At 40.8% G+C, this 26,568-nt stretch overlaps 2 protein-coding genes across 3 annotated transcripts in view; both read left to right on the top strand.

Moving 5' to 3' along the window:
• The window catches only part of cdk19 (cyclin-dependent kinase 19), a 57,608-nt gene extending 44,410 nt beyond the window's left edge, over positions 1–13,198 (top strand). Inside the window, exons 12-13 of the mRNA XM_035143994.2 lie at positions 4,437–4,673; positions 8,331–13,198. Of these exons, the coding sequence (XP_034999885.1) occupies positions 4,437–4,673; positions 8,331–8,456 (363 nt within the window). The 3' untranslated portion in view covers positions 8,457–13,198. The remainder of the gene's footprint in view (positions 1–4,436; positions 4,674–8,330) is intronic.
• Positions 13,199–23,467: 10,269 nt separating this feature from the next.
• Positions 23,468–26,568, top strand: part of tab2 (TGF-beta activated kinase 1 (MAP3K7) binding protein 2) — a 47,762-nt gene continuing 44,661 nt past the window's right edge. Inside the window, exon 1 of one of the 2 annotated variants that reach the window (XM_035143490.2) lies at positions 23,468–23,849. The gene's annotated coding sequence lies outside the window, so the exon portion shown is untranslated. The remainder of the gene's footprint in view (positions 23,850–26,568) is intronic. The other variant, XM_035143489.2, reaches the window with a different exon arrangement.

The following is a 26,568-nucleotide window of genomic DNA, read 5'->3' as shown; positions in this document are numbered from 1 at the left end:
TGTGCGAGCAGCTGCATCTTTACATAGTGACATTTAAATACATCCCTGAAGAATTGAACTAGTTAATAGAATTTATATCAAAGCTAAAAGCTCGGGTGCGACACACAGCACCAGTTTGAGGATGGAGGCCTGTCATAGTGAGTAGTGAGCTCATATTACTGTCCACAGAGAACGGAGAACACAAGCTGAACAAACATGAGCAGCTGATTCCAGGCTGGCAGTGGTGAGACCAAACCTGTTCAAGTGAAGGTAGCAGGGGTTAGCAGTTAGCAGCCGTCACATACTGTAATCGCTGGTTAATTTGAGTAACGTGACATAAACAGAGCACACAGACCACAGTAGCTTGGATGTGGAATCATTGTCAAATACCTTCTGCAGTTAAGTTAAGTTAACTTTGTTTCATGAGAGCAAGTTTGGTCAGATTCACCAGCTTTTGTTGCTTCAACACAACCCACCCTCCAAATACTGATATTTCTGTGCTTTCATATTTACATCTGTCAGTATCACTACTTAATAGTCTTACTAGATCATCATTTAGAAAAATAACAACAACAAAAGTGATAAAACATTTTAGTTCTCATTTTCTGGGCCTTTTTTTTTTTCGGCATCAGATGCAAAGGTTTCATCCACACTAAGCTACCAGGTTGCTCTAAATAAGCATTTTAATGAAAAACCCTTTTCCTTGATACAATTGTGACTGCTTAGCACTTATAGTACAGAGTTCATGGTAGCTCTATATATACTTTATGTAAAGGTGTGTTTCAGGTACGGAATCTTAGCTGATGAACACAAGGTTATTGTGTAAAAACAAATAGAGACTTTCAAAATAAAACAGGAAACAGGAAACTCAAGCATGCAAACATATAACCAAACACAGAGCACAAACACAAATCCAGAACCCCAAACACAGTGAAAACAAGGTTAGCGTGCATAATATAAAAATCTATGCAACATATAATCTTTGAAAAGGTCCAAAACAGTCACAATTCTGAGGGAAGAATTAGAACAATACAAAACAAAGTAAAACGGCAAACACTCATGCCGGAGAAAAACAATGTTTCTGCTTCAGAAATGACTGAAATTCAATTCCAAATCAATTATCAACAGACTTACTACTTAATGTAGTATGAAATGTTTAGTTGAATAATAACTATTAACAACTTCATCGTACCACAGCAACTAAGATCATCAGGCACTAGCATCTGTTATATTATCTCAAACAACTGTGAAATATATATATATATTTCACAGTTGTTTATATAAAGTATACACTACCGTTGAAAAGTTTGGGGTCACTTAGAAATTTCCTTATTTTTCAAAGAAAAGCACTGTTTTTTTCAATGAAGATAACATTAAATTAATCAGAAATACACTCTATACATTGTTAATGTGGTAAATGACTATTCTAGGTGGAAACGTCTGGTTTTTAATGAAATATCTACATAGGTGTATAGAGGCCCATTTCCAGCAACTATCACTCCAGTGTTCTAATGGTACATTGTGTTTGCTAATCGGCTTTAGAGACTAATGGATGATTAGAAAACCCTTGAAAACCCTTGTGCAATGATGTTAGCACAGCTGAAAACTGTTTTGCTGGTGAGAGAAGCTATAAAACTGGCCTTCCTTTGAGCTAGTTGAGTATCTGGAGCATCACATTTGTGGGTTTGATTATACTCCAAAAATGGCGAAAAAGAGAACTTTCATGTGAAACTCGCCAGTCTATTCTTGTTCTTAGAAATGAAGGCTATTCCATGCGAGAAATTGCGAAGAAACTGAAAAATGCCTACAACGGTGTGTACTACTCTACTCCTTCAGAGAACAGCACAAACGGGCTCTAACCAGAGTAGAAAGAGAAGTGGGAGGCCCCGGTGCACAACTCAGCAAGAAGACAAGTATATTAGAGTCTCTAGTTTGAGAAATAGACGCCTCACAGGTCCTCAACTGGCAGCTTCTTCAAATGGTACCCGCAAAACGCCAGTGTCAACGTCTACAGTGAAGAGGCGACTCCGGGATGCTGGCCTTCTAGGCAGAGTGGCAAAAACAAATATGATATCTGGACCATACAAAAAAAGAAAGATTGATATGGGCAAAAAGAACACAGACATTGGACAGAGGAAGATTGGAAAAAGTGTTATGGACAGACGAATCAAAGTTTGAGGTGTTTGGATCACACAGAAGAACATTTGTGAGACGCAGAACAGGTGAAAAGATGCTGGAAGCGTGCCTGACGCCATCTGTCGAAGCATGGTGGAGGTAATGTGATGGTCTGGGGCTGCTTTGGTGCTGGTAAAGTGGGAGATTTGTACAAGGTAAAGGGATTTTAAATAAGGAAGGATATCACTCCATTTTGCAACGCCATGCCATACCCTGTGGACAGCGCTTGATTGGAGCCAATTTCCTCCTACAACAGGACAATGACCCAAAGCACACCTCCAAATTATGCAAGAACTATTTAGGGAAGAAGCAGGCAGCTGGTATGCTGTCTGTAATGGAGTGGACAGCGCAGTCACCAGATCTCAACCCCATTGAGCTGTTTTGGGAGCAGCTTGACCGTATGGTACGCAAGAAGTGCCCATCAAGCCAATCCAACTTGTGGGAGTGCTTCAGGAAGCGTGGTGAGACATTTCTACAGATTACCTCAACAAATTAACAGCTAGAATGCCAAAGGTCTGCAATGCTGTAATTGCTGCAAATGGAGGATTCTTTGACGAAAGCAAAGTTTGAAGAACAAAATTAATATTTCAAATAAAAATCATTATTTCTAACCTTGTCAATGTCTTGACTATATTTTCTATTCATTTTGCAACTCATGTGATAAATAAAAGTGTGAGTTTTCATGGAAAACACGAAATTGTCTGGGTGACCCCAAACTTTTGAACGGTAGTGTATATATATATATAATATATACCTTTCAGCATATTAGCTATTTCATGTAATTTTTTTGTGTTAACTGTTCTGGTGGCTGGTCGTTTTCTCAGTTGTGCTCACAAAGTCATATATTTATTTCTCAAGCTCTTGAGTTTCAGCCTCTGTAGCATCTTGTCAGTTTTAATTGGCTTCTCATCACGGTAGGATGAACAATTTCTAGTATTTCAGGTGATTGATCATCTCACTGTGTCAGACAAGTCTTGTAAGTTTTTCCTTCAACTTTAAAAAGTACAGGTTCAGTGAGAAACTGTGAACAGGAGTGGTTTTTAGGAATCTGTAACCCTTTAGAAGCTCCCTCCTCTCTATCTTTTCTCTGTCACTCTATCTTTTCTCTGTCACTCAGCTATTTTTACAATGTAAAAAGTCACAACAGAATTCTGCTGTGACTTTGCCTGAGGCAGGGATACACTGCATGTGCAGAAACAAAGTGCAGCGAGAGGCTGACCTCTAGTACACTGGGCCTGTCACGTCTCATTGTTGCACCACGAGAGACTGTGAATGACATGTTAGAAAAAGGTAGATAGGAGCTGCATCGTCGTAAAAAAAAAAAGCAAATTTCTGTTGTGCAATCAGAAGGGAAGGTGAGCACAGAGGCAGAGACAGATGTCTCCTCAGCTCCTGCATCACATTAGTAGCTGAAAACACCACGTGATCTGAGTGACTTTCAAACTAAAAGTGAATATAACTTATTTCCCTAGTGGTCCTGGCTCACGATAATGACAAAGTCATGTTCAGATTTGATTCTAGTAGATATCAGTCATTATATAAGTAGCATATTGAATATAATGCTTAGCACTTCACTCCCCAAATCATAATATACATTATCTCAAGGCACCTTTCATCTTTCCATTTCAATAACGTTTTTACACCTTAAAAAAATCAGACTGAGAGGAAGTGGGTCCTTCTAGACGTGACAAAATGTTTCTCTAGCACACCAGTATGTGTGTGCCCATCATACATAAACCCTGTAAACAATGTTTTCTTATTCTCAATCGGTGCCCCATGTTCAGAGGCTTGAGTCCCGCATTAGCAGCCATAGGTTCTGAACCGGCCGTTTGGCTCACTCTCCTCCTTTATGCTTAACTGTCCTGTTAAGTAAATAATTTAAAAGCTATGTTTACGTTCAGTGTTACTCACCAGAACCCACAGTGTGTATCCTAGAGCTCCAACAAATGTGTTGAATGTATATCCTTGCTTTCCCTTTGCACACACACAGAGGAATCGAGTGACATCATTATCAAAACTGTGTCAATCTGATGCATTAGTGCATGTATAAGCTCCCTCATGCACATTTGAGCAAGTAACCAAAATTACTTCAGATACTTATTTTGGGGGTTTTAATCAGATTTCCTCTCCACCACTTTGTCTTGGTTATAGTAATACTGAAAAAACTACATGCAATAAAAAGGCGCAGTGTAGCATTCACACTTACCGCTCAGACACACATCCATTCAGCTCCAGCTGCCCCTTTATTATGTTTGCTAATCTGTGCTGGTTGCTGTCTGCAGAACCAGACCCAGCAGCACCAGCAGACGACAGGCCAGAATCAGGCCCAGAACCAGCAGCAGACCACAGCCCAGCAGGCGCCCTCCCAACAGAGCTCGGCCCAAACAAATGGGACCGGCGGAGCCACAGGGGCAACCACTGGTGGGGGTTTACAACACGGCCAGGACCAGGGGCCGCCCAACAAGAAGCCTCGGATCGGGCCCTCCTCAGGCACAGGGCTGTTACAGTCAGAGTACCAGGTCAGTATGCTTTTTATGCTGGCAGCTTCAAGAAGGAAGTGGTTGCTCATTTCTTACTGTCAACAAATCCCATGTGTATCTAAAGCCTGTTTAACATTACATTTCATTTAGCTGACGCTTTTATCCAAAGACACTTACAATAAGTGCATCAACCATGAGAGTACAAACCCAGAACAATAAGAATCAAGTAGGTACAATTTGCATCAAGAAAGCCTTCAAGTGCTACATGTAGGTGCCATATAAGTACTACTAAAGTGCTACTTTTTTGTATTTTGTATTTTTTTTTTATCCAAGGTATAGTCAGAAGAGATGTGTTTTTAGTCTGCAGTGGAAGATGTGTAGACTTTCTGCTGTCCTGATGTCAATGGGGAGCTCGTTCTACCATTTAGAAGCCAGGACCCTGTTAAAGCCCTATGAGACAAATTGTGATTTGTGAATATGGGCTATACAAATAAAATTTGATTGATTGATTGATTGATTGAGGACAGCAAAGAGTCGTGATTTTGATGGGTGTTTAGCTCACAGTGAGGGAGCAACAAGCCGATTGGCAGATGCAGAGCGGAGTGGATGGGCTGGGGTGTAAGGTTTGACTGTTTTATCATTTACTGTTATGTATGTCCTCTGTCACAGCTCCACTCTCACTCTGTTCACCCTGACTGACTGACCGCTAAAATAAATGGCGTGTATATAAACCATGGTATCTATGATGCTGTGAAACATTGTGGGTTATATTGCAAATGAGTTAGTAAAGCAGCTTCATGACAGGACTAGTGTGTAAATCTTTTAGTCATATCATTCACCAGAATGGCCATAAATCAGACATATCCAAATTATGATTGAATCTACAGTTACATGCAAATGTTTGGGCACTCCTGAAAAAATTCATATTTTCTTGATTTTTTTTGGGAGTAAGAAGAAGCAAATAGAACCCCTGCAGCAAGGAGCCAAGAATATGTCCAACATCACTGCACAATTCCTTATTCAGTTCTGTCATTCCTTGTTTGCCGTTGGCTCTATACAGCTTTATACAAAGACACCCATTATTGAATACATATTCAGCTCTTTGTTTATTTCAAGAAAGTTAACCTAAAAGATAAGATAGAAAATAATAACTTTAGTATGTATTGTTTTTAAACTGGGGTGCATAGGAACAGAATACATATTACACTTTTTCAGATATGTAATACATAAAGTACTGATAAAACACTAAAGTGCCACAGTTTGTCATATTCACTCAACTGTGAAGAGTCAGCAGCCAATCAGATGCGCGTGTGTGTGTGTGTGTGTGTGTGTGCGCTGTGTGTGTTGTGTGCGTGTGCACGTGCGTGCGTGCGTGCGTGCGTGTATGAGTGTGTTAGTGTGTGTGTGTGTGTGCGCGTGAGTGTGTTTGCCTGTTGGCTAACTGATAAGGATTGTACATTCCACATAGTCCTGACAGCAAATCACTGAGGTGCCTACTCGCTCTTGTTCCCGGCCCTGGTGTCTGTTTTATCTTCAGCTCGAGTTTTATCACGAGGCCAGAGAGGGGGGGATTTCTGAGTGGGGGAGAGTGTGATGAAATGAGGGCAGCGACGGGGGGAGCATGTGTCAGTAAGCACTGCACAGAGCGGTGCAGTGTGATAGAGGTGACTGGTTTGACCTGCCCGGCCTGTTCGACTGTGCTCTCTCCTCGGCGAGGCCACACGGGGTGACTCTACATGTATGTATAGCACACCTAGAGATACACACTCAGCTGGTGGGTTACTGGGACGACCCATTTGAAACTCATCTTGCAGTAAGTCCTGTCTTCCTGTGTTGCAATAGTGTCCCAGAGAGTGCCATTAAACATTATGCTCATTGTGGAGGCTGCAGATTGTGTTGCTTTTGGAATTGTGATGCGTTCTATGGACAGATGGATGTTTTTATATCAGTGAATGTGACATAAATAAGAGTTGCACATCATACAATTCAACCAATGGCTAATTTCAATATATAAACATTGTGTTCATGATGAAGGAAGGGTTTCTGGCAGGACAGCATTTGTTTTAGCTAAGTGTTCCTAATGAAGTGCATACTGAGTGTATATAGCAGGGGCTGAGGCTGCATGTGAGACAGCTGGTGACTGTCAGGCTTCAGCAGATGTATAAATAAATCAGTTGAGTGGCCTGGCCTACCAGAAGGGTGGCTAGCTGTCTGACTGTGCGTCACTGTTAGCGTCCTACATTTACCCTCATTGATCCCACATCCCACTATCCTACAGACTATCCCACCATGCACCACTCTCCAGTCATTCTCCTGAAGGATGCATTGTTGCACAAGTGTAGACCTGAAGTGCCTGTTCCTCACAGGCAGCTTCTTGTCATCCTCTGACTCTGCGGAGCTCTTGTATCTGTGAGTTAATGGATCTGGTCCTGGCCTGAACTGTTGGTGTTATTGTTTAAATGAGAGCATCAAATTGGGGGACAAGTGAGGACAGAGACAGACTTCTTGAAAAAGAAATCAAAGCAGCAAAGGCCAAGATATTCAGATTTTTTCACTTACTTTGGGTCAAGCTCCTAAACACTTGACCTACAATTCCCATAATACAATTTCCTTTCCCCTGCCCCCAGTGTGCATCTCAGGCTCTCTCTTCATTCATAGTCTCTCAGGTAAACTCAAGACCACCGTGATGTCACTAGGGTCACTCGAAAAAGCTCCTTTATATTCAATTAATTAATAATATATTGACTAAGAGTAAAACAAAATCTGCCCCTGTGACTGACATATAGTTTATTAATTAGATTGTATAGGCAGCTTTTTACTGTAGTGGAACTAGTTTGGAACAGTGTATGTACAGTAACATCATTGATTCACTGACTTCTACATTTTATTCTGAAAAAAAGCAACTATAGCTATTGTAATTGTAGATATTAAATGAATACAGTGAAGTATTTCCCTCTGCAGTGTAGTGCATTACAATAGGCGCATGAAGTAACATGAAATGCAAATCTTAAGTACATTACTTTCTTTCCACCACTGCCTCTAAAGGAATAGATTCAAAATTTGTAATATCTCTGTCAAGAGTTCGATGTTAAGATCGACACCGCTGTATCTTGTTTAGAGCCGAAGTCAGGATGTGATGAGCTGCCCAGAGTCGGTGGCCAAATGCTGGGGACAAAGGATTCCACCAAAAACCACAAATACTTTAATTGGGGAGTAATAATTTAGTTAATGAATAAATAACAAGTAGATTCTTCATTAGGTGAATCAAATGTTTCAAAATGGCAGTGCCAGTTTGAAACAGTGTACATTAAGTTCTTCTTGTGGTGCTGTTATTGACCTGCGGCAACGGATGCTACCACTACTCTGTCCACCTCTCCTCAGGGGTCATGTGGGGATAAATAACATCAGAAAGCTGCTGTAATAGTTTTGCTAGCATGATTTTATTTTTAGTTGATGTACTATTTTTGTCTTTTATAACAATTAATAAAACAAATATTCCTTTTTAAATGTTATTTGATTCCTCCTGAGGGGTCCTGATCTCTTGTTTTGGAACCACTGCATTTGACGACCTGTCAACCTGCTCAAAACCACATTATATTGACTACACACACACACATGTCAGAGATAAGGTGTCGGTTGAATCGAGCTGCTCACTGCTATGTTTTCTTTCCATCCTTCTCTCTGCCTCTCCATCAGCACTCCGGCTCCCGCCTTGGTTACCAGAGCAACGTCCAAGGTTCCACCCAACCCCAGAGCACCATGGGATACTCATCATCATCCCAGCAGAGCTCCCAGTACACCCACCAAACACACCGTTACTGAGGCTCCCAGACACTCGTAAACCAGCAGAGGAGTCTGTTCCTCCTCCTTCAGACAACCCTCAACAACCTCAGCAGACGTCAGCCGACGCCCTCGGCTCTCACTTCCTTGTCGGACCTCGCTCTGTGCATTACATCATTCCAAGTCAGCCAACCTCCTTTCCAACCCTCCCCTGTCTCTGACCTCTTACCCGACAGCCTTCAGCAGCACTTATACATGAAGGCAAACAAACATAGGAACCAAAAAATGTAAGGAGAAGTTCTGCCTCATCAGGCTGGTGAACTATTTGTAACTCAACTGAAAGTAATGTAAGATAGATGTGAAGGCATCACACACAGAGACTCAGAACCATGGCACTTACAAACACAATGCTCCTCACGAGGAAGAACTGCAGATGTGTTCATATATATATATATATATATATATATATGTACATTATCTAGCACCTTTTTTTATTCGTTTTTTTTTCTCGCTTGTTTGCTAGAGTTTTCAAGTTTACCTTGATAGTTGATGTCATTGTACATATTGTTACATATGGAAACTATCAGATGAAATGAACACGAGAGGAGAGGGCCTTTCATCCTGTCATCTCTAGTGTACTATTACCTTGGATAATCAAAAGAAAGGCTAAGCCTGTCCTTTTAAGAAGGAGTCAATGTTTCTACACAGAGAATAATCAGCTCTTTAGCTGATGCTATTGCAGGGAAATAATAAATGCGCAATTTCACTTAATCTTATTATAGTATTTCTGTATTTAGAATTCTCTCTATCTAGATCTGGATTTGGAAAGTAAGATTAGTACACAGCTCTGTATATTCTGACTTACTACATCCACTACATGTAGAGATAAGAATCATCCGACAGCCAGGCTTTATGTCCTCTGACCGCCACAGCGGTTTCAGGGGGTTGGACACCGTTTGTCTATGGTCAGCAGAGCTGTTGATGGACACTTTGTTGTGACACCCATCTTATCATGGACCCTAAAGACTCCCAAGGTTTGTGAACACGAATGTGCACATAAACGTACAGGGCAGCTAACAGTACAGCCCCCTATATGCTTCTTGAGACTGTTACTGCCTGATGTCAGATTGTTTTTTTTAAAGGTTCTGTTGTCATTATCATTGTTGCCCCGTGTGTGTGTGTGTCTGTGTGCGCACACGGCAGTATGTTTTTTTTATGTTGTTTATCATGTTACCTACTAGAACTGCACTGACTGCTGAACCAATCCGCAAAACGCTGGAACAAATGTGGGGGGAGTTTAGTCTCCTTTTCCACTCTGACCCTCTGGCCGAGCACGGAGCAGACGTTTCACAGAGACTGGGCACATTTAAAGACAGTGGGTGCATTTTTTAATACAAGCCAGAGGTCATCAATGTGCGCTGCCCCTACAGCAAGAATTCTTATCTAGTTTGTCCTTTTTTATCATAATCACAAAACCACCAGCAGCCAGCTAGCTTATCATAAAGACTGATAAAATGGGAAACAGCTAGCCTGGCTTTGTCTGAAGGAGACAAGATCCACCTGCGAGTGCTTCTAGAGCTGATATACACTTGGTATTGTGTTTGTTTAATCTGTACAGAAAAAGTGTCAAAACTGGAAGACATTACTTTGCCAATAAATAGGCAGGAATATAACGTGTACAGTGGCAAATTTGGCAAAATATCCCATCCTTATACTACTTGTAGTTCCTTTTCATGCTACTTTTTACGTCTACTCCAATACATTTCAAATATTCTTTGCTCCACTTTATTTAATTCAGAGCTTCAGAAGCTAGAACTAAAACATTCAAGTTTTTTTCTTTTTAAATCAAGTTTTATCTTTCAGAAGTTCAGACACAGGTTCAAATAGTATGACGGCATTTACAGTAGAGAAAAATGAAAGTAAGGGTTTTAGGACGCAGCTATAGTCAGAATTGTATTTTGAAGATTGAGGAACTGTTAGAGACTGAACTATGGGAAGTACTTCAAATGAGCTGCACCACAACTATAGTAAAATGCTACAGAGATTATCATACACCACTATAAATACTCATTCAGTATATTCTATATATTACACTATGAAATGGGCCACAAAGTACATTTGGTTATTAACACATATTTACTTTTACATATTTACTTTTATTTTTACATATGTGTCATTCCCCCGCATCATATTTGCTTCACACTATTGATTCCCCACAGTGTGCTCCATCCTCACTGGCCCTGCCCAGTCACATGACCGGCCACAGGGCAGGTTGTATTAAAGAACGCACCCAGTGACTCAACTGTTTCTGCTCCTGCAATGTGCTCCAGCAGGACAGACGTGGAGACTGCAGGAGTTGGAGGGAGGGGGTGGCTGTGTTTGTCAGACGTGTCGCTTGCAGTGGGAAACACTGACACTCTGTGGCTGAAGAGAGAACTGGCCCTCTGTCGTTGGTTAAACTGTAAATGTACAACCAGAGTAAAGCAGTCTTCATCAGAAAACGCAGTTTTAGTATCAAACTGATGTTATTGTTGTGACCAGAATTCCATTATTTTTTACAGATGTAAAAAAGCCGCCTGCCTCGCTCTCAGTCAGACAGTGGTTATTTTTATTGGATGTCATCATCTTAAAATATCTCAACATGGCTTTTTGTTCCATGCATTGATGAGTGTGACTCCTCCGCTCCTCTACACTGTGTCGTTCAGGTGGATCAATTACTGTCCATGTCACAGGTCAGAGTCTCTTCCATCCAAACTCTGTCAGTTCTGTAAAATGACAGACATCTAGTTCTTTCACTTTTGGCAAAAAACAATCTGAGATCAATACTGATGAACTTCAAGGATTTAGGTCCAATCGTTTTACTTTGTTCTGAACAACACATTTGAAGAACTCACTTAAGTGCTTGGTGGACTAACAACCTTTGCAGAACAGATACTTTGGGTTTTTAAGTTGCATTCATTTCCTGTTTTTCACAAGTGTAACGAGGGCAGTGTAACGAGGACCAAGCCTCCTTATAGAGAGCCAAAGTCCGGCTCCAGGTTCGACTCTGATCCTGCAGCTTGTTATTTCTAAAATATGTAGTGGTGATCCTGGGTTCACTATCATTATTATAAGATAAAAGAGCACTTGTTATTAGAGGAGGAACCTCGCATGAAAATGCACCAGAATGGATACTTGCATCATAACTTGTTTAAATGTCTACTATGTAGGCAGCTTCACTCTGGCTCTCTATAAAGTTGATACGTATTTGCAAACAGTTCCTTCTCTGGCCACCTGAACACAACCCTTCTTTTAGCTCTGGTTTGGTCTCCCCTGCTTCTTTAGCTGCCACTTTTTTGCCTATGGCTGTAAATTAAGGTGACGAGAGTGGCAGGCTTCAAAACCAAAACGATGGGCTAAAAGGGGCTAACATGCCCAACAGAGTGCAGCGTCAGTTGATCATTTTCTGTGGGTCCTTCACTGTCATGGCACCTTTCACATTACACAAAGTAATGTCATCCATTGTCAGTGTAAAAATATCTATTAGTGCAGCTTTAAGGACAAACTCCAGGTAATGAAATGTACGTGTAAACTTATTGTTTCATTGTTTCCACTCCTGTGTTGCGACAGTCTGGCAGACACACCCAGGTGAACACGCCCCGTTGACTCACATTTGATGGGGATTCAAACCAGCAGCTATCCGAAGGTTTTCTCCTCCCTTTAGTGTGTTTGTTTGAAGTCACTCAGTGAGGATACATTCAGACACTTAGTTGTAAAGGTTCTCTATCCACTCAAACAAGGGGTCACAAGTATTATTGAGCACACGGCTCTGTCGGACAAATTACTGCCAAACAACTCCTATGCAAAAATCTAAGTAAATCCCAGTGTAAAGCTTTCACCTGTGCTTAGGTTTTGGCAGTTGACAGGTTTTGTTATATTTTGATGGGTGTATTCATTTCTTGTGTAATACTGCATTTAGTAGTTCAAGACAACACTCACTTATGTCCTTTTTTTCACAGCATTTTCAAATATTCTCTAAATGAACCATTGTAAAATATATATATGAAAAATATACAATCATATTTATTATTTCCATTCATCTTTGTAAAATACCCATTTTTTTTAATGTCCTCTGCCTTAACTCTAGTAGCTATAGAAAGGGACCTCTGTCAGACAAACCGGACATCACCAGACCTTATTTCTTTTTATTGCATGTCTCTATGGTCACATGAAAGCATGTCTCCTTACTGAATGTGTTGATGCTTCCTCGATGTACAGTAGGATGAAGGTCACGTTGTTTTGGATCAGCTTCTTGTGCTCTGTTTCATGCACATATTCCACAGAATCACCATTTCTACAGGAATGATAATTATCCACGTTTTTATTTGTGTGGATGGTGCCTTTTTCACCCATTTACCTTCTTAAGAATTTTTGTTTTTGTAAGCGTGTGTGTATATATTTTTGTAATTTCACATCTCCTTTGTTCGCTCTTTGGGTTTTTACTATGTAGCATATTGTTATTTACACAATGTGGATGCTTGCAGATATATCTGTGTTTTGTTTCACATCATCGTGTCCCACCTCTGAAGACTGCAAACAATCCTGACGGAGGATTATCTCTTGTTCTCTCTGATAGATATCGTCCTCACACATGACTTAAGCGCAGTTATTCATATGTTTTTGAGATGCTGTACATAAAAACACATTTTAAGAATTTTTTCATTGAGATATTGATACAAGAATTGTCTTTTAATGCACTGTCGTTGCTCAAATATTTAGTGGTAAAATAAAAAATATATATTTAATGTTTTTTAATGTCTTGCTTTAGACACTAATATTCTGGCAGTGCTTTGAGAGTTATAAGGCAGATGATGCTCCTGTATGTGTAGATATGGACGGACATACATTAGTACACTCCTGTAGGAAATCTAGTGCACCACTCGCCCATTTTCTCTTCCCTTTCACATTTCCTTCCTTTTAATAGTAATGCATGTGCCTGTCTTTTTCCAATAGAGAACAAAAGCACTTATTGTCTCCCTCCTTACAGTTTGTACAGACAGACTGACACTCCACCTGCAAAGCTCAGTTTCTGCGATGCCTTCAAAGCCCCTCATGTCACTCAGATGAAAGTTGTTTGGCTACAAAATGTTACAAACTGTGGTCCCATTGACTTTCCCATCAGATCATCTTTTGTAAGAGAGCAGTTGTGTAAGACATTTTAGTACAGTGTTCTCAAAAAGAAAAACTTAAACAACTGTTCAATCAAATATGTTCCAATGGACTTATTTCCCCAAAGCTCTGTGTGAGCTGCATCAGCTGAATGATTTGCAGGTTGGGGTGTCTGTCTTTACTTCTATTCTCTCTCTCTCTCTCTGTGTGTGTGTGTGTGTGTGTGTGTGTGTGTGTGTGTGTGTGTGTGTGTGTGTGTGTGTGTGTGTGTGTGTGTGTGTGTGTGTGTGTGTGTGTGTGTGTGTGTGTGTGTGTGTGTGTGTGTGTGTGTGTGTGTGTGTGTGTGTGCGTGCATACATACAGGCGGGTGTGTATGTATACAAGTTTGAAATATAGACATGGCCTAAATGTATTGTCTTTTCATAGCATTTATTGATAAGGCAGCAATAGTTTGACGCAGGAATATTCAAATAAAGAAAACATTTATTTAGTTGCTTTTTTGCAAACTTTCACTGTACAAATGACTGTTAAATGAGAATAAAATACATGTATATTTATTTTATATCCTCTATTATAATAAAAAAAACTCTTGTCTCAAACACATTCATTCATACAGTAGTTGTTGGAAGTGTTGCAGCTCTGTTTCACCACTTGATGTCACCCAAGGTTGATGGTTTATTTACAAGGAGGCAGCCGCCTTCTGAGTCCTCCAGCCCTGTCCACTTAAGAAACATGTTATCACACACACACATATACAATGATATATATATATATATATTCTGCTGACTCTTTTCTTAAGAACACTATATATTTTAAGACAGACCTACTTTTTCTAATCAAATGCAACATTATGAATGAGCATCATTGTTCTGAAATGTACATATTTCCTGCAAATGTGTCTTTTTAAGCTTTAGTGCTGTGCAGCAAAACATGTCAGGATTCATTTAGCTCAAGTGCGTATAAAATCATACACACATAAAATATACAGTATGTAAACATTATCCTATCAGCAGTATGATATGGAACTGTGTAGAATAAGAGGATTTTTACGACCTTTAAGTTTAAAGGAGGGGGAAAAGTGGGAAACTATGTTCAGGAAATAAAGGTTCCAACATTCAAGTAAGTAAGTAGTTTCTTTAATTTAATACAAGCTTAGGCTGTAAACATTTACTGTTTACATCCTCGCCAGGAAAAGAGTTTAGGTTAACAATGTTGGAGGAAGTTGATTTTGTCATTGTGTAATCAGCACATGGTCGTGGGAGAGACGATAACTTCTGACTCTCTTCAAAGATCGTCTCTAGCATTGGATTAAAATGTCCTCCTGACGTGTCTCCAGCCATCATCTTCCTCCAGTTTAATAGCTTTACCTCGTTCTCTCAGTTGTGTGTCGTGTTATAATGTTTCTAAACAAAATGAATAAAACAGCAACTTGAAGAAACGGTATCACTGTTACTTTGAATTGTCCACAGGTATCATTACATAATATTAATGGGAGGCACTAAAGTTACTTCTAACAAGTTGATTCAATCTAAAAACTATTTGACAGTAAACACATTTTCATTGAAACCTCTTTCCCTACATCTTAACAGCACATAATCCAGAATAACATGAACAGGTTGTTCATAGAAAAGTCACTTTTTTTTATTGCAGTTGGTAAATCTCAGCAATAGAACCTGGGCAAAACTACAACTACCTGAATGAAGGGGTCCCATGAGGGGCAAGTTGGAATATGTTGGTGTGTTTTTGGGTGAAACAACCCTTAAATGTTATTTGTGCCCAGTGATAGAACTCTGCACAGAATAAAAGATCAAATTCTTATTTACCCATCCATGAAAGGACAGCTGTTACCTTTTTTGTCAAAGCTGTAGCCTAATGTTATATGAGATACACAGTTGTTCATGAAACATTTAGTCTGACTGATAGAGAGTTAAAGTACGGACCCTGTTCTTGTTATCACAAACACTATTGTTAGTGAATATATGTGGAGGATCTGAGCACTTAGATTCACCATCAACACATTCCAAACGATGCGTCAGGTAAAAGGCTACATGCAGCATAACATTCTTTATGGGCTGGTGGTGTGACTAGTGAAGCCAGTGGAGGCAAGCTGAGACTTAGCACCAGCCTCGAGAGTTCTGGCAGAAGCAGCAGATCGACGGCCCCGCCTGCAGTGGTGCTCCCACCACTGAAAACGTATGACTCGGAGAGAGCACAGGAGACTGATCCCTTTTTCTTCCCTGTCTGTGCTGCTCCTCGGGTCAGCTGAGTAAATGTCACTTCTGCGGTCTCTACATGCTATCTACATGTAAACTGCACCTGTCGTACGAATCAAATCTCTGGGGTCCTGAGCTGAAGAAATGCTTTGGTCTATTTAGAATCAAAATTGAGTTTAATACATTTTATCCACAACACTATTGAGAATTATCAGTGCCTACATGCAGGTACATGTGACGGACAGAACATGACGTGACACAGCATGAAAAGGGGCTGGTATAATCACTACATGACATTCCAACAACACTCGCTGATGGGACAGAAGCATGGTGAAAACACGAATGACACACACTATAGTACGACATGAACATCAAACAATAGAGTTAAACTTAGACAGACACAGATTCTGACAATAACTACAGAACAGGTGTTTAAAGGACACAGAATCCCCTTTCAAGGATGAGGTGGACAACATTCTTACTGTCAACAAATCCCATGAAAAGACAAAAAGCAGCAATATGTTTCTGCATTCCTATGTTCCCAGAATCCTCTGGGCTTGGAGTGCCCAGAGGATACATGAATATATTCCACGTTTGATTCTCTGATCAGTTATGATGGCAGTATGAAAGTGTAAGTGTGGGCTGATGGAACAGTGTGACTTACTAACGCGTTGTATCAGGCTGTGGAATAAAATACATGAATTGTTGGTTTGGGTGTTTTCATTGGAATATAGAACAGAGTCCTTTAAAGTGCAAAGTACACGAGTATCTGATAAGCTTAAAGCTGACCTGACGGACCAGCCACTGTCCGTCCACACTGTGTCCACACTCCTGACTGAGGCCCATTCACTTAGCAAACACCCAGGTGAATTTGTACTCAGAAAGCTTCTTGGTAAAAAAAGAACCTAACTTTAACACCATTGCTGAGTGGGGCAGAACATGGGTTAAATCTAATCCATACACTGTTGTTAATTTGAAAACTTGTGCGCTGGTAGGTGTCAGCAAGAATGATCAAGATGGATATGTCTTCAGCTAATTGAGTTATTATTTACAGACTATGTGTGGTTTTCATAACGGCACTGTCCGAGCTATGCAGCGCTAACTAACTTCCCTCAGCTAAATGCACATCAACAGCTTGCTGGTCGTCCTGAACTCCTCTGGATCAACGGAGGAGTGATCGAAAGGCAATCCAATATACCTAACGCTAGCACAAAGGATGTATGAGGAATATGGAAACAATACAAAAAGTGAAATAGAATGAATTGGAAGGATATGAAATCTTAATCACAATTATTGTCAGATGAACAATAAGGCCAGGAGACCACACATGGAGTAAAAACAATGCTAGCTTGGTAGAGGTAGGGTTGGTAATTTGTTTCTGAAACACTTTATTTGTGGAAATCCTCTTCAAATCCCGACAGCCATCAATTAATAAAGTTGTACAAAAAAAAAGCTAATATCAGAGACAATAGCCAGACGTTGGTGAGCAAGTCAAGGAAACGTTGTCTTCTATCAGTTGGTGTGTGTATCAATTGCTGTTTTTAATACATGTCACAGAATAAGCCCACTCTGACCCTGCCATGATCCCAGGTTACATTTTTACAGAGGATGCTGTCAGCACAAAATATAGGTGAAATGTTCATATTTGCATTCCATGGAATCCTGCTCATCATCACTGTGTGTTGTTTAAACCTCTGACTGCAAGAGACGGATCCAGACGGTTTGATAATGGAAGAGCAGGAAAGTAATGAATCAGCAGCTGGGTCAGAGTAACCCAACCAGCTGTTCATCTGTGACTGAACCGCTTCCTACTCCCTTTGACCCAACAGCAGGAGCAGGAGAAACCGTGTGGTTAAAGAAACAAACCAGCACTTTTTTTCATGTGTACAAATGGTGGGGATGCAAAAATGATCTTAGGCACAACAACAAGGGTCAGTTCACTCAAATTACACATGCAAAACAAAAGTACTACACAAAAAGACGTAAAACTTACCTCCAGACACCGGTATCCAGGTATGGGGACCGGCTTGTGTGAAGCTGGTGCTAAAGGGGCAGTTTAAAATAATCATTCACTTCAAACTAAAATTCATTGTCTACTTACTGCTGTGCCTAAATAGAAAAATTTTTATGTCCACTCAAATTGTTTTTGCAGCATAATTCAAGTGTCTCAGATTCAAACACCAAAGTTAATATTGTAAGACTAGAAGTTTGCGATAGATACAAAGTTGAGGACTCACCAACATTATTACCATTTATCAATTCAAACAAAATATCTAAGCTTCATTTTTGGTAATTGATTCTGAGCTAAACTGATTCTTGACTAAAACATAATAAACCTCATAATTGCCAGATAAAAAGTCATATGATCACCAACGTCACTAGACATCATCCTTTGGGGACCATGAATTTCTACCAAAATGTTTTAATCTAAAGTGCATTTACAAAGTATTCAGACCCCTCTACCTTTTAAAAAAAAAAAAGTATGTTGCAGCCTCGAAAAACAATCAGGGGAGAGGACCCTCAGTAGGAGAGGTGACCAAAACCCCGATGGTCACTCTGGCTGAGCTTCACATGTATGGGGCATACAGGGGATTTGTTTCCTAATGTTCTATCAGCCATTCATCAGCCACAATAGCAGCCATTTTAGCTCTGCCACAATAGACGTGTCCTTTCTATTCACTTTATTTCTAGTGGGAAAGTGCTGGACCCATCCACACAGTGTCAGTTTGACCTTAAGGGTAGGAGATCTGCGTCTGGAGCTCTGCCATCTCACCACTCACTCCCAGTCTGCTCTCAGAGCAGCGTCCAACCACAACTTGATGCTTACACTCCACAGACCTTGACATTTCAGTTACCTCTCAGTAATAAACTCTCCACTCTGCTCTAAAACAGGCCCAGACTGATTGTGTTGTTATCTGTTACATCCAACTGAGTCTTAGGTCAAGTTCTACAGTATTTCTACAGATATTCAAACATGCATTAGTGTTGCACGATACCATCAGTTGATTTAATATTGTGTTAATATCTTTTTATACGATCCATTCTTTTATCTTGCAAGTTTTCATGAAACTATGCAGCTTATCCTCCCTGCAGCTTACTCATTAATTTGTCTGATGGAAACTTTCTTTCAGTTCAGGACAAACAAGGTGAGCAGTACTTGACCAGGTAAAGCTACAATCAGACATCAATCAGAGCGTTGCTGAAGTAGAAGTGATATTTCTCTGTACATCTCACAACAGCATTCTACAAACTAATGTGGTTACCAAGTCAGTTAAAGTTAATGAATACATTTAAAAAGGGAAAAATCTAAATGTCCTGCAGCTTCTTTAGGCTTAATGATAGAGGTATCGCTGCTGCCGAGAGCGCAGAGCCTGAGAACATGCAAAGAATGTAGCTCACGTTGAAACTGGAGCTCATTGGTCCACTTTGGTTGGGTGTAGGATACAACACTACACATGATTGAGCAAAACAGCTTCTTGTTAAGGTGTGGAATAAAAACCACTAAAGTATACATGGAACAGGATGTCACAGGTTAAAGAGTCAAAGAAATATTATTTATAAAACTGAGGTTTGACGTCGGTAACTTTTCAGCTTCCTGATTTTGTATTACTTTTAATGAGCGAGCTAAAACAAATCAATCATTAAATTATTCATAACCTTAACATAATTAAAGAGGAACGCTAAGAACATTTATAGTTAATGCTGTTATGGACAGGTGTGTGTTGACCACAATATAAAGACACTACGGTTGATACATTTACGCAGGTACTTATTTTGAGTACATGTTTCTGTACCTTTTGCAATGGTCTGTATTTATATAGAGCTTTTCTCGTCTTGATGACCACTCAAAGTGCTTTACTGTACAGTTTGCCATTCACACATTCACACACACATTCATACAGTGCATCTATGGGCAGCACTTTTTTCAATGAGGGGCCATTCGGGGTTCAGCATCTTGCCCAAGGACACTTCGGCATGCAGACGAGGAAGACTGGGATAGAACTGCCACCATTCTGGTCACAGTCTTTTCCAATGTTACATTGATTTTTTCGCATTCATCCCCAAAGCTATACATAAATGAAATATTAGCAACCGATGAAACTCCTCCTGTAGACTCTGCTCTTGAGGCTAATAATGCGCTACGATCATTCTGCTGTTAAGAATTAAATAAATAACCTAAAGAGCATGCCTGTTGCAGATATGATGATCTATACTACTGTGGAAGATTGATTTATATACTATGGCCTAATTTCACAGCTTTCAAAGAAAGAAAATAGCCATTAAAAGTTCAAATTAGCTGGTCATTATTATAAACTATGAGGAATTTGATAACATGTGGGGACCTCTGCTGGTCACTATTGACCATTTTGTCACTATTTGGGAAGAAGGACACAGACTATTTCAATGTATGTATTTAATTAGACAACAAATGTGTGCTGCGCCAGGTAAACCTCCTCTCATATACTGTTATTCATACAATATATTCAGCAAACAGTAAAATTAATGCATATTTGCCGTATCATGAGTCCACCTAGAATTCACAAACCAACAAACAAAATCTGAATCTATACCACCTGATATATCTGATGTGTAATTTTCTCTGTGTTCCCACTCACTGGGAATGACTGAGTTTTCCCTTTAAACCGTTCTGAACTTACAAGATGCAGCTGGGACTGAAAATAAACCTGTGGATCAAAAGTCAATGTGCAGGAGCTACTCTCTTAATCAGTTTCAAGGTTCCAATAATAAAACATGTTGTTGTAATCTGTGTGAGTGCACTTTGTTTTTTCATTTATATGACACCTTTGGAAGTTTGAGAACAACTTCCTGCTCTCTCTGTTGCCCCTGTGTCGAGGTTGTTAGCACTGGAGTGGCTGCATAACCTGCTCAAAATGACCAGTGGACAAGCACAGAAGTGCACTTAAGAGGGGAATAATGACTGGAGACCCTCTGCAGAGCTAAATCTAAACTGCTGACCCATGACAAGCTGTCCTCAGACTGTGAGAAACAGGCCTGTTTCCATTCCAAGACTGTGGGTGGCCGGCCTCGTTCCTCCAAAAGGCCTGAGGAGTGTAGCTGATTACAGCAGCAGAGTGCAGCAGCAGGTTTTTATGTCTGCTTTCTTAGACTGCTGCTGCTGTGTACATGTTAAACTTTGGTGTAATAGCATTGCTGTGAAATGTTGAATCATTTCAATGTTGTGCTATGAGCACCACTGTGTATAATACAGCATTATTCACAAGGTTGAGTCACTGGAAATTCTTACGAAATTTTGATTTGTTTGAAACATTATTCTCCCCACGCCTCCAGCCACACCAATATCAGGTATTGTCAGAAGTAATAAATACTCATATTGTGAAAGGACTGGTCAGAGAGGATAAGAGGCTGCCCTGTGCAGTCATTCTGTTGCTCGCACTGAAGGGGATTTCTGCTCCCGGGGCTTCAAACCTAGAGTCAGGGAGGTCACGGTCTGTGGGAGATAGCAGTTTGTGTGTGTGTGTGTGTGTGTGTGTGTGTGTGTGTGTGTGTGTGTGTGTGTGTGTGTGTGTGTGTGTGTGTGTGTGTGTGTGTGTGTGTGTGTGTGTGTGCGTGCGTGTGCATTTGAGTCACTGCTTTATGCCGACACAAGAGACGCCATATGTTTCCACCCAGTTCACCGAAGAACAAATGCGGCATCCTTTTTCATGAGGGTTCCCACATGCATCTGTTTTCTCCCTCACCCCATGTGTGGGTTAATGCATCCAGAAGCAGTGAGTAGTAGAAGTGGTACACATCAATGTCGTGGGAAGAAAAAGTAAATGGGACACCTGTTGATGGTGCCCACGCCGAATGAAAAAAAACTAACCTCATGTCTGATGGCAACCAAACAGAATTCTTTGAACACTCGAATCTCCTCTCTTTAGCAGAATGGTCATGACATATACCCAAACACACATGAACACAGCTCAACAGGCTCAACCCTAACTTCCAGCTACAGACCAGTAAGCCTGATTAATCGTGAATCACCAGCTAACAGATTGGAAACCACCTCCTGATGGATTTTTACTTTACCGTATGCATGACAACTAAATTCTAATGGAAACATAGAAGTTTCTGAAATACGAACAACATATACTTCTCCTTTTGATCAAATAACATCAAAAACTCTCTTGAAACAAATAATGAAATCCCATAATGCCCTGAGGATTTACGTGATGTGGCCTCAGCAACCAACCACCAGGAAAAAATGTCATTGACATCAAATATTATCAAAGCATATTTTTATTGCATAACAATGTTTATTAGTTAAGATTTTTTCAAAATACAAATTCCTCTGTTGCATTGAATTTTTTATTGTTTCATAGTTACAATAAAATCATCCAGACGGGGCTTTCACGTACAGTGATATCATTTGGATTAAATTTCTGTTATGAATTCACATTAAAACCAAAATGTACATAATAAATATATAATTGAAACATAAAACTAGTAAAAGTTCATTCTGACAATGGAACCCCCTGAAAATACTGTTACAAACTCTGAACAGCTTTAAGAGCAGCTGTTTGCTCAGTTGTCATCCTACATTCCAGAAAAAGAAATGAAACTTAAATATAAAGTTAATTGAACTGAGAAAAGATGAGAAAGTTGTAAGAACACACTGTAATTGCTCTCTGGCAGCCCCCAGTGAGTGGACGAACCAAGTGCTTTAACAATCTTCCAATACAGAAACACATTGTGTTTTGCTCTCAGTTGCCAGATTCTCCCTCTCCGCTCTTCAGGCTTGCCTTCCAGCACTTAGCCTAAAGAGCCTGTGCACATCCCAATCGAATCTTGTCAACTGTTTACAAAGTTGGATAAGTCAAATCAGATAGAGGGTAAAAGCCTCATATTTATAAATCAATCATTACCATTAATCCTGTGGTCTAGCTTGAACAGAATCCTCTCCACAAATTGCTGAGCAACAGCGACGTGGAACATGAACTTAGAGTCAGAGAACAAAAGTGATTCATCTTTAAAGACTCAGGTTTACCAACCTATCTGGACTGTGAGTGTTTTACACAAGCAGGACAACAAAGTACAAACTTCTGAATCGGTTTATGAGCTCCTCTCTGGTCAGAGCACTGATCTGCTGCTGTGATTGCAGTTCACACCTGAGTATGTTTCCTTTCCTTTTGGAGACGAGTTCATACTTTTAGTGACTAAATATAGCAAATCAACTAGGAAGTCAATAAGTGATAAAAAATGTAAATAAATAAGCTGTTTTCTGACCAGCCCTACTTTGTGAAGTAGAAATGGTTTGAGCTGGTGTGAACCAAACGAGGGGGTGTTTATTTCAGTTTTTTTCTTTTTCTTACTTCAATTGTCTTGGATGCAACGCTGTTTATCCCTGAGAGGATAATGAGTGAATTGTCAATTTTTCGGTGAACTGTCCCTTTAAACAATGCAATGAACACAACACTCGTTCTGTAGCTGACCTCTGACCTCCAGCCTCCATGATTAAAGGTAAGATATGATACAAACATATATTTTACACGTTGTTGTCACTGTCTGCAAGTCAGACCGACACCTCCTTTCTAACACCTCCCGCTTCTCTCACACACTCCTCACACCAGAGTCCTTCTCACACTCACACTCCATCCACAGCACACCTCGGCTCACTCACAACTTTCTCCTCCCTCCCACAGCACAACTTTGGGAAAGTGAAAAAAAGAAAAAGTCACTCTCGCGATAATAGCGTGCTTATGCAGCCGCCATATTCTGTGACAGTATTTTGATTCGTATCTGCTGGAAGTGAGGAAAAAGAGAAAAGTGAAGGGCCGTCGAGGGGAGGGGGGGCTGAAAAAGAGGAGCTGTCAAAAAGGTATTCCCGAGTCTCTGTCAAGCGGCGGAGGGCTGAGGCGCCGTGTCCCTCCCCTGGCGCTATTTCGAGGACACTCAAGGCCCGGGGCCTCGGTGCAGTTGGCTCTTCGTCTGCCTGGTAGTAGCTGGAGCCCTCCCGGCTACTCCTCTCCCAGCTCCGCGGCCCTCTGGAGGTCCGGCGGCGGTCTCGGGTGTTGAAGGCGGCCCGGGGAGCGGCGGCGGCGGAGGAAGCAAAGTAAGTTGCATTTAGTTAGGCTCCGCGAGTTAGCGACGGAGGAGAAACCCGCTGTAATAGCGTTACTACGAAGTGTTTAACGTGTTTTACGTGTTGTGCGATCAGCGCCGCTGTGTACGGCCCCACGCTGTTTGAGAGGAAAAAGTTCTCAGATGTGGAAAAAGTTTTTGTCTACAGCAGACAGCTAGCTTGGTTAGCTAACTTAGTTAGTGTTGGAGGCTGCTCTCGACTCGGCCGAGTTACAAATCAGTCTAAAGTTTCAAACACGTTCGTAAACTTCCACCCCGAGTCTGGTTCAACAGGAATATGTGTGAATAGACATGTTGTGTCTTTTTATTTTAGTCTGGCGCTGACTGACGCTACATGTTTTGTAGCCCATGTTGGGCTAGTTTTTCCATTGAGCTCTTCGTTGAAACGTCGCAGGAGCAGCGGTGGATGGAAACGTTAAATCACAAAACTGTAGCTCCACTAAAGCTCCAGCACGGACCGTGCTGTTTCTACCAGGCGTCACAATAAAGCCACTCCAGTCAGCCATTTATTCCTCTGCTAAAACACTGACGCTATTTTGTGGAACATGGGAACTTTCTCATGAGTCGTATCCTAGCAGGCTAGGTGGTCTGGTACTCTGCTCTCCTTTTCATGGATAATGCAAACGGAGCTTCCACAGTGAACGTCGGCTTAGATTGTAATGTTGAACTAAATGGACACACTATTCACAACTGCGTGTGTGTGTCTGATGTGTGAGGTGTGGAGGGCGTCACTTCACCTGTTCACTCTGTCCCCCTTGGATCCGATGATCTATCTGTGTGTGGGGCAGTTGAGATTGAAACTGATGAAGGAGACGCATCTGACACCTCCTTTGTTTTCTCTGTATAGTTTATGTGAGGGATCTTTATCCTGATGGAAACGGACCTAACATGATAATGTCTTCTCTGTCCTGTTTCTTTTGTGTCTGCGAAGCAACTATCAAAGTTCTGGGATGAGCCACAGGCTGCAACATTTGTCCTGTTTTTCTGCGAACTTGCTCGAGACATGGAAGTTGTTTCGAAGCTTTGATGGAACATAATCTAGTCCTAATTTAAAAACCTTTTCCTGGTTTGCAGAAGGTCTTTGTTTTCTTCCCTTTCCCTTTTTTTACGTGTGGGTTATTTTCATGCTCTCCCAACCGTATTTAATCATGGTGATTGCAACACAAACTTGGCGATTGGGACACCATGTCAGATTATTTACATGCAGAGTGTGGCAATAAAGCCTATTGCAAATCATTGTGTTTGGCCATTTGTGGTGGCCCACTTGGTATCAGGATGTGTTGATGGTGTGGTTCTCCATGTCGTATCACTCTGACTGGTCTTCATATTAACATCAGTCGCCAGTCAAATTATGAAAATTGTTGGTTGTGGCTCTGTCGGCTCAACCAGACATTTTGGCAGGTAATTGGCCTATGTTCATATGTTCATACGCAGTATTTTATTCTTACGACAGCATTTAAGAAATGGAAGTGTACTTATAGCACTTCTTGACTGTGGTTTTTGTAATGCTGGCTTCTTGTTTTACTCTCTACCCTCACAATCATTTCTCTGTCGGCCTCTAAACACCTCCAATCTAAACTGTGTTTCATAGCTAGACTGTAGGGGTGTATATCATTCATTAGCAGCTTGTGCCTTTCTTGACTTGCAGTCAACATTGCACTTCCTGACCAATAAGCTGCCATGGCCAACTGTTTATAGGTGCAGACCCCTAACTGAAACCATGTGTGCCTGTAGCTGGGCAAATATGTTGCTAGGAAGCCTTGCTGATTTGCCACTCTTTGGAGACTCCGCAACGATTGCTCAGAGCGTGTATGACAAGGATCTTGTGCTTATACAGAATGGCAGGATGCTAATTGCTTTGTTTGGATGTCATTAGCCATATGCCACTAAATCAACATGACTAATGCACAGATTACAGATCTAAACTTTGAGTGTGTTACCTAAGTTGCCTCAGTGTTTGTTGATAGAGGTGAAGAAGCAGGCTCAGTAGTTGTGTCCTTTCTTACAATAAATAAGCACGACCAACACTTGTGTTTGAGAGCTTCTACAAGAAGCAGAGTTTGTGGCATGTTGTCGTGATGTCTGTGCCAACATTTAAACAGTCTTTCCTGAAAAACCTGTTTCCTGATCTTTTTATTTGCAGTGTTGTGCACAACTTGTCATCACAGAACGAAGGGTGGGGGTGTGTAGTTTGTTCCTTACTCACAAGGGGTAGGATAATTACTGCATATGAGTGTGTGTGGATGGAGCACAAATGCTTGTAGTTTGGATCAACAGTGCAGAGCCAGTTTAACCCAGGATATGATTGGTGTACCTTTCTCCTTTTTTGGGTGTCAGGACATATTCTCTTTAAGAGGCTAAAACCTCTGAATGTATGCGAGTATAACTTGATATTCTCTCAGGCAGCTCTGTGCTCAGTGACCTGTCCACTTAGGTTCGTATTCAGTGTGTGTTTTCTTCAAAGTAAGAGTGTCAAGTTTAACCCTATAATGCCAAATGGGAATCAATTAGGTGGGAGGGAAGGATCTATCACATTATGCCCATAGCTGTACATTTCAGAAGAGGGCATGGTGTTTTTAACCCTCCCCCACTACAGTGTGTGGCTGTCAGGAAGAGAGGCTCTTACTGGAGCCCCCTCCCCCTGTTGAGTTCTCCTGACTTCTTCGCTTTGAATGGAGTCCTCCATTACA

The sequence above is a fragment of the Hippoglossus stenolepis genome, chromosome 20, assembly GCF_022539355.2.
Source record: "Hippoglossus stenolepis isolate QCI-W04-F060 chromosome 20, HSTE1.2, whole genome shotgun sequence".
In the NCBI taxonomy this organism is placed as follows: Eukaryota; Metazoa; Chordata; class Actinopteri; order Pleuronectiformes; family Pleuronectidae; genus Hippoglossus; species Hippoglossus stenolepis.
The sequence above is the reverse complement of the archived record's forward strand: the minus strand, read 5'-3'. Positions and strand labels throughout refer to the sequence as shown.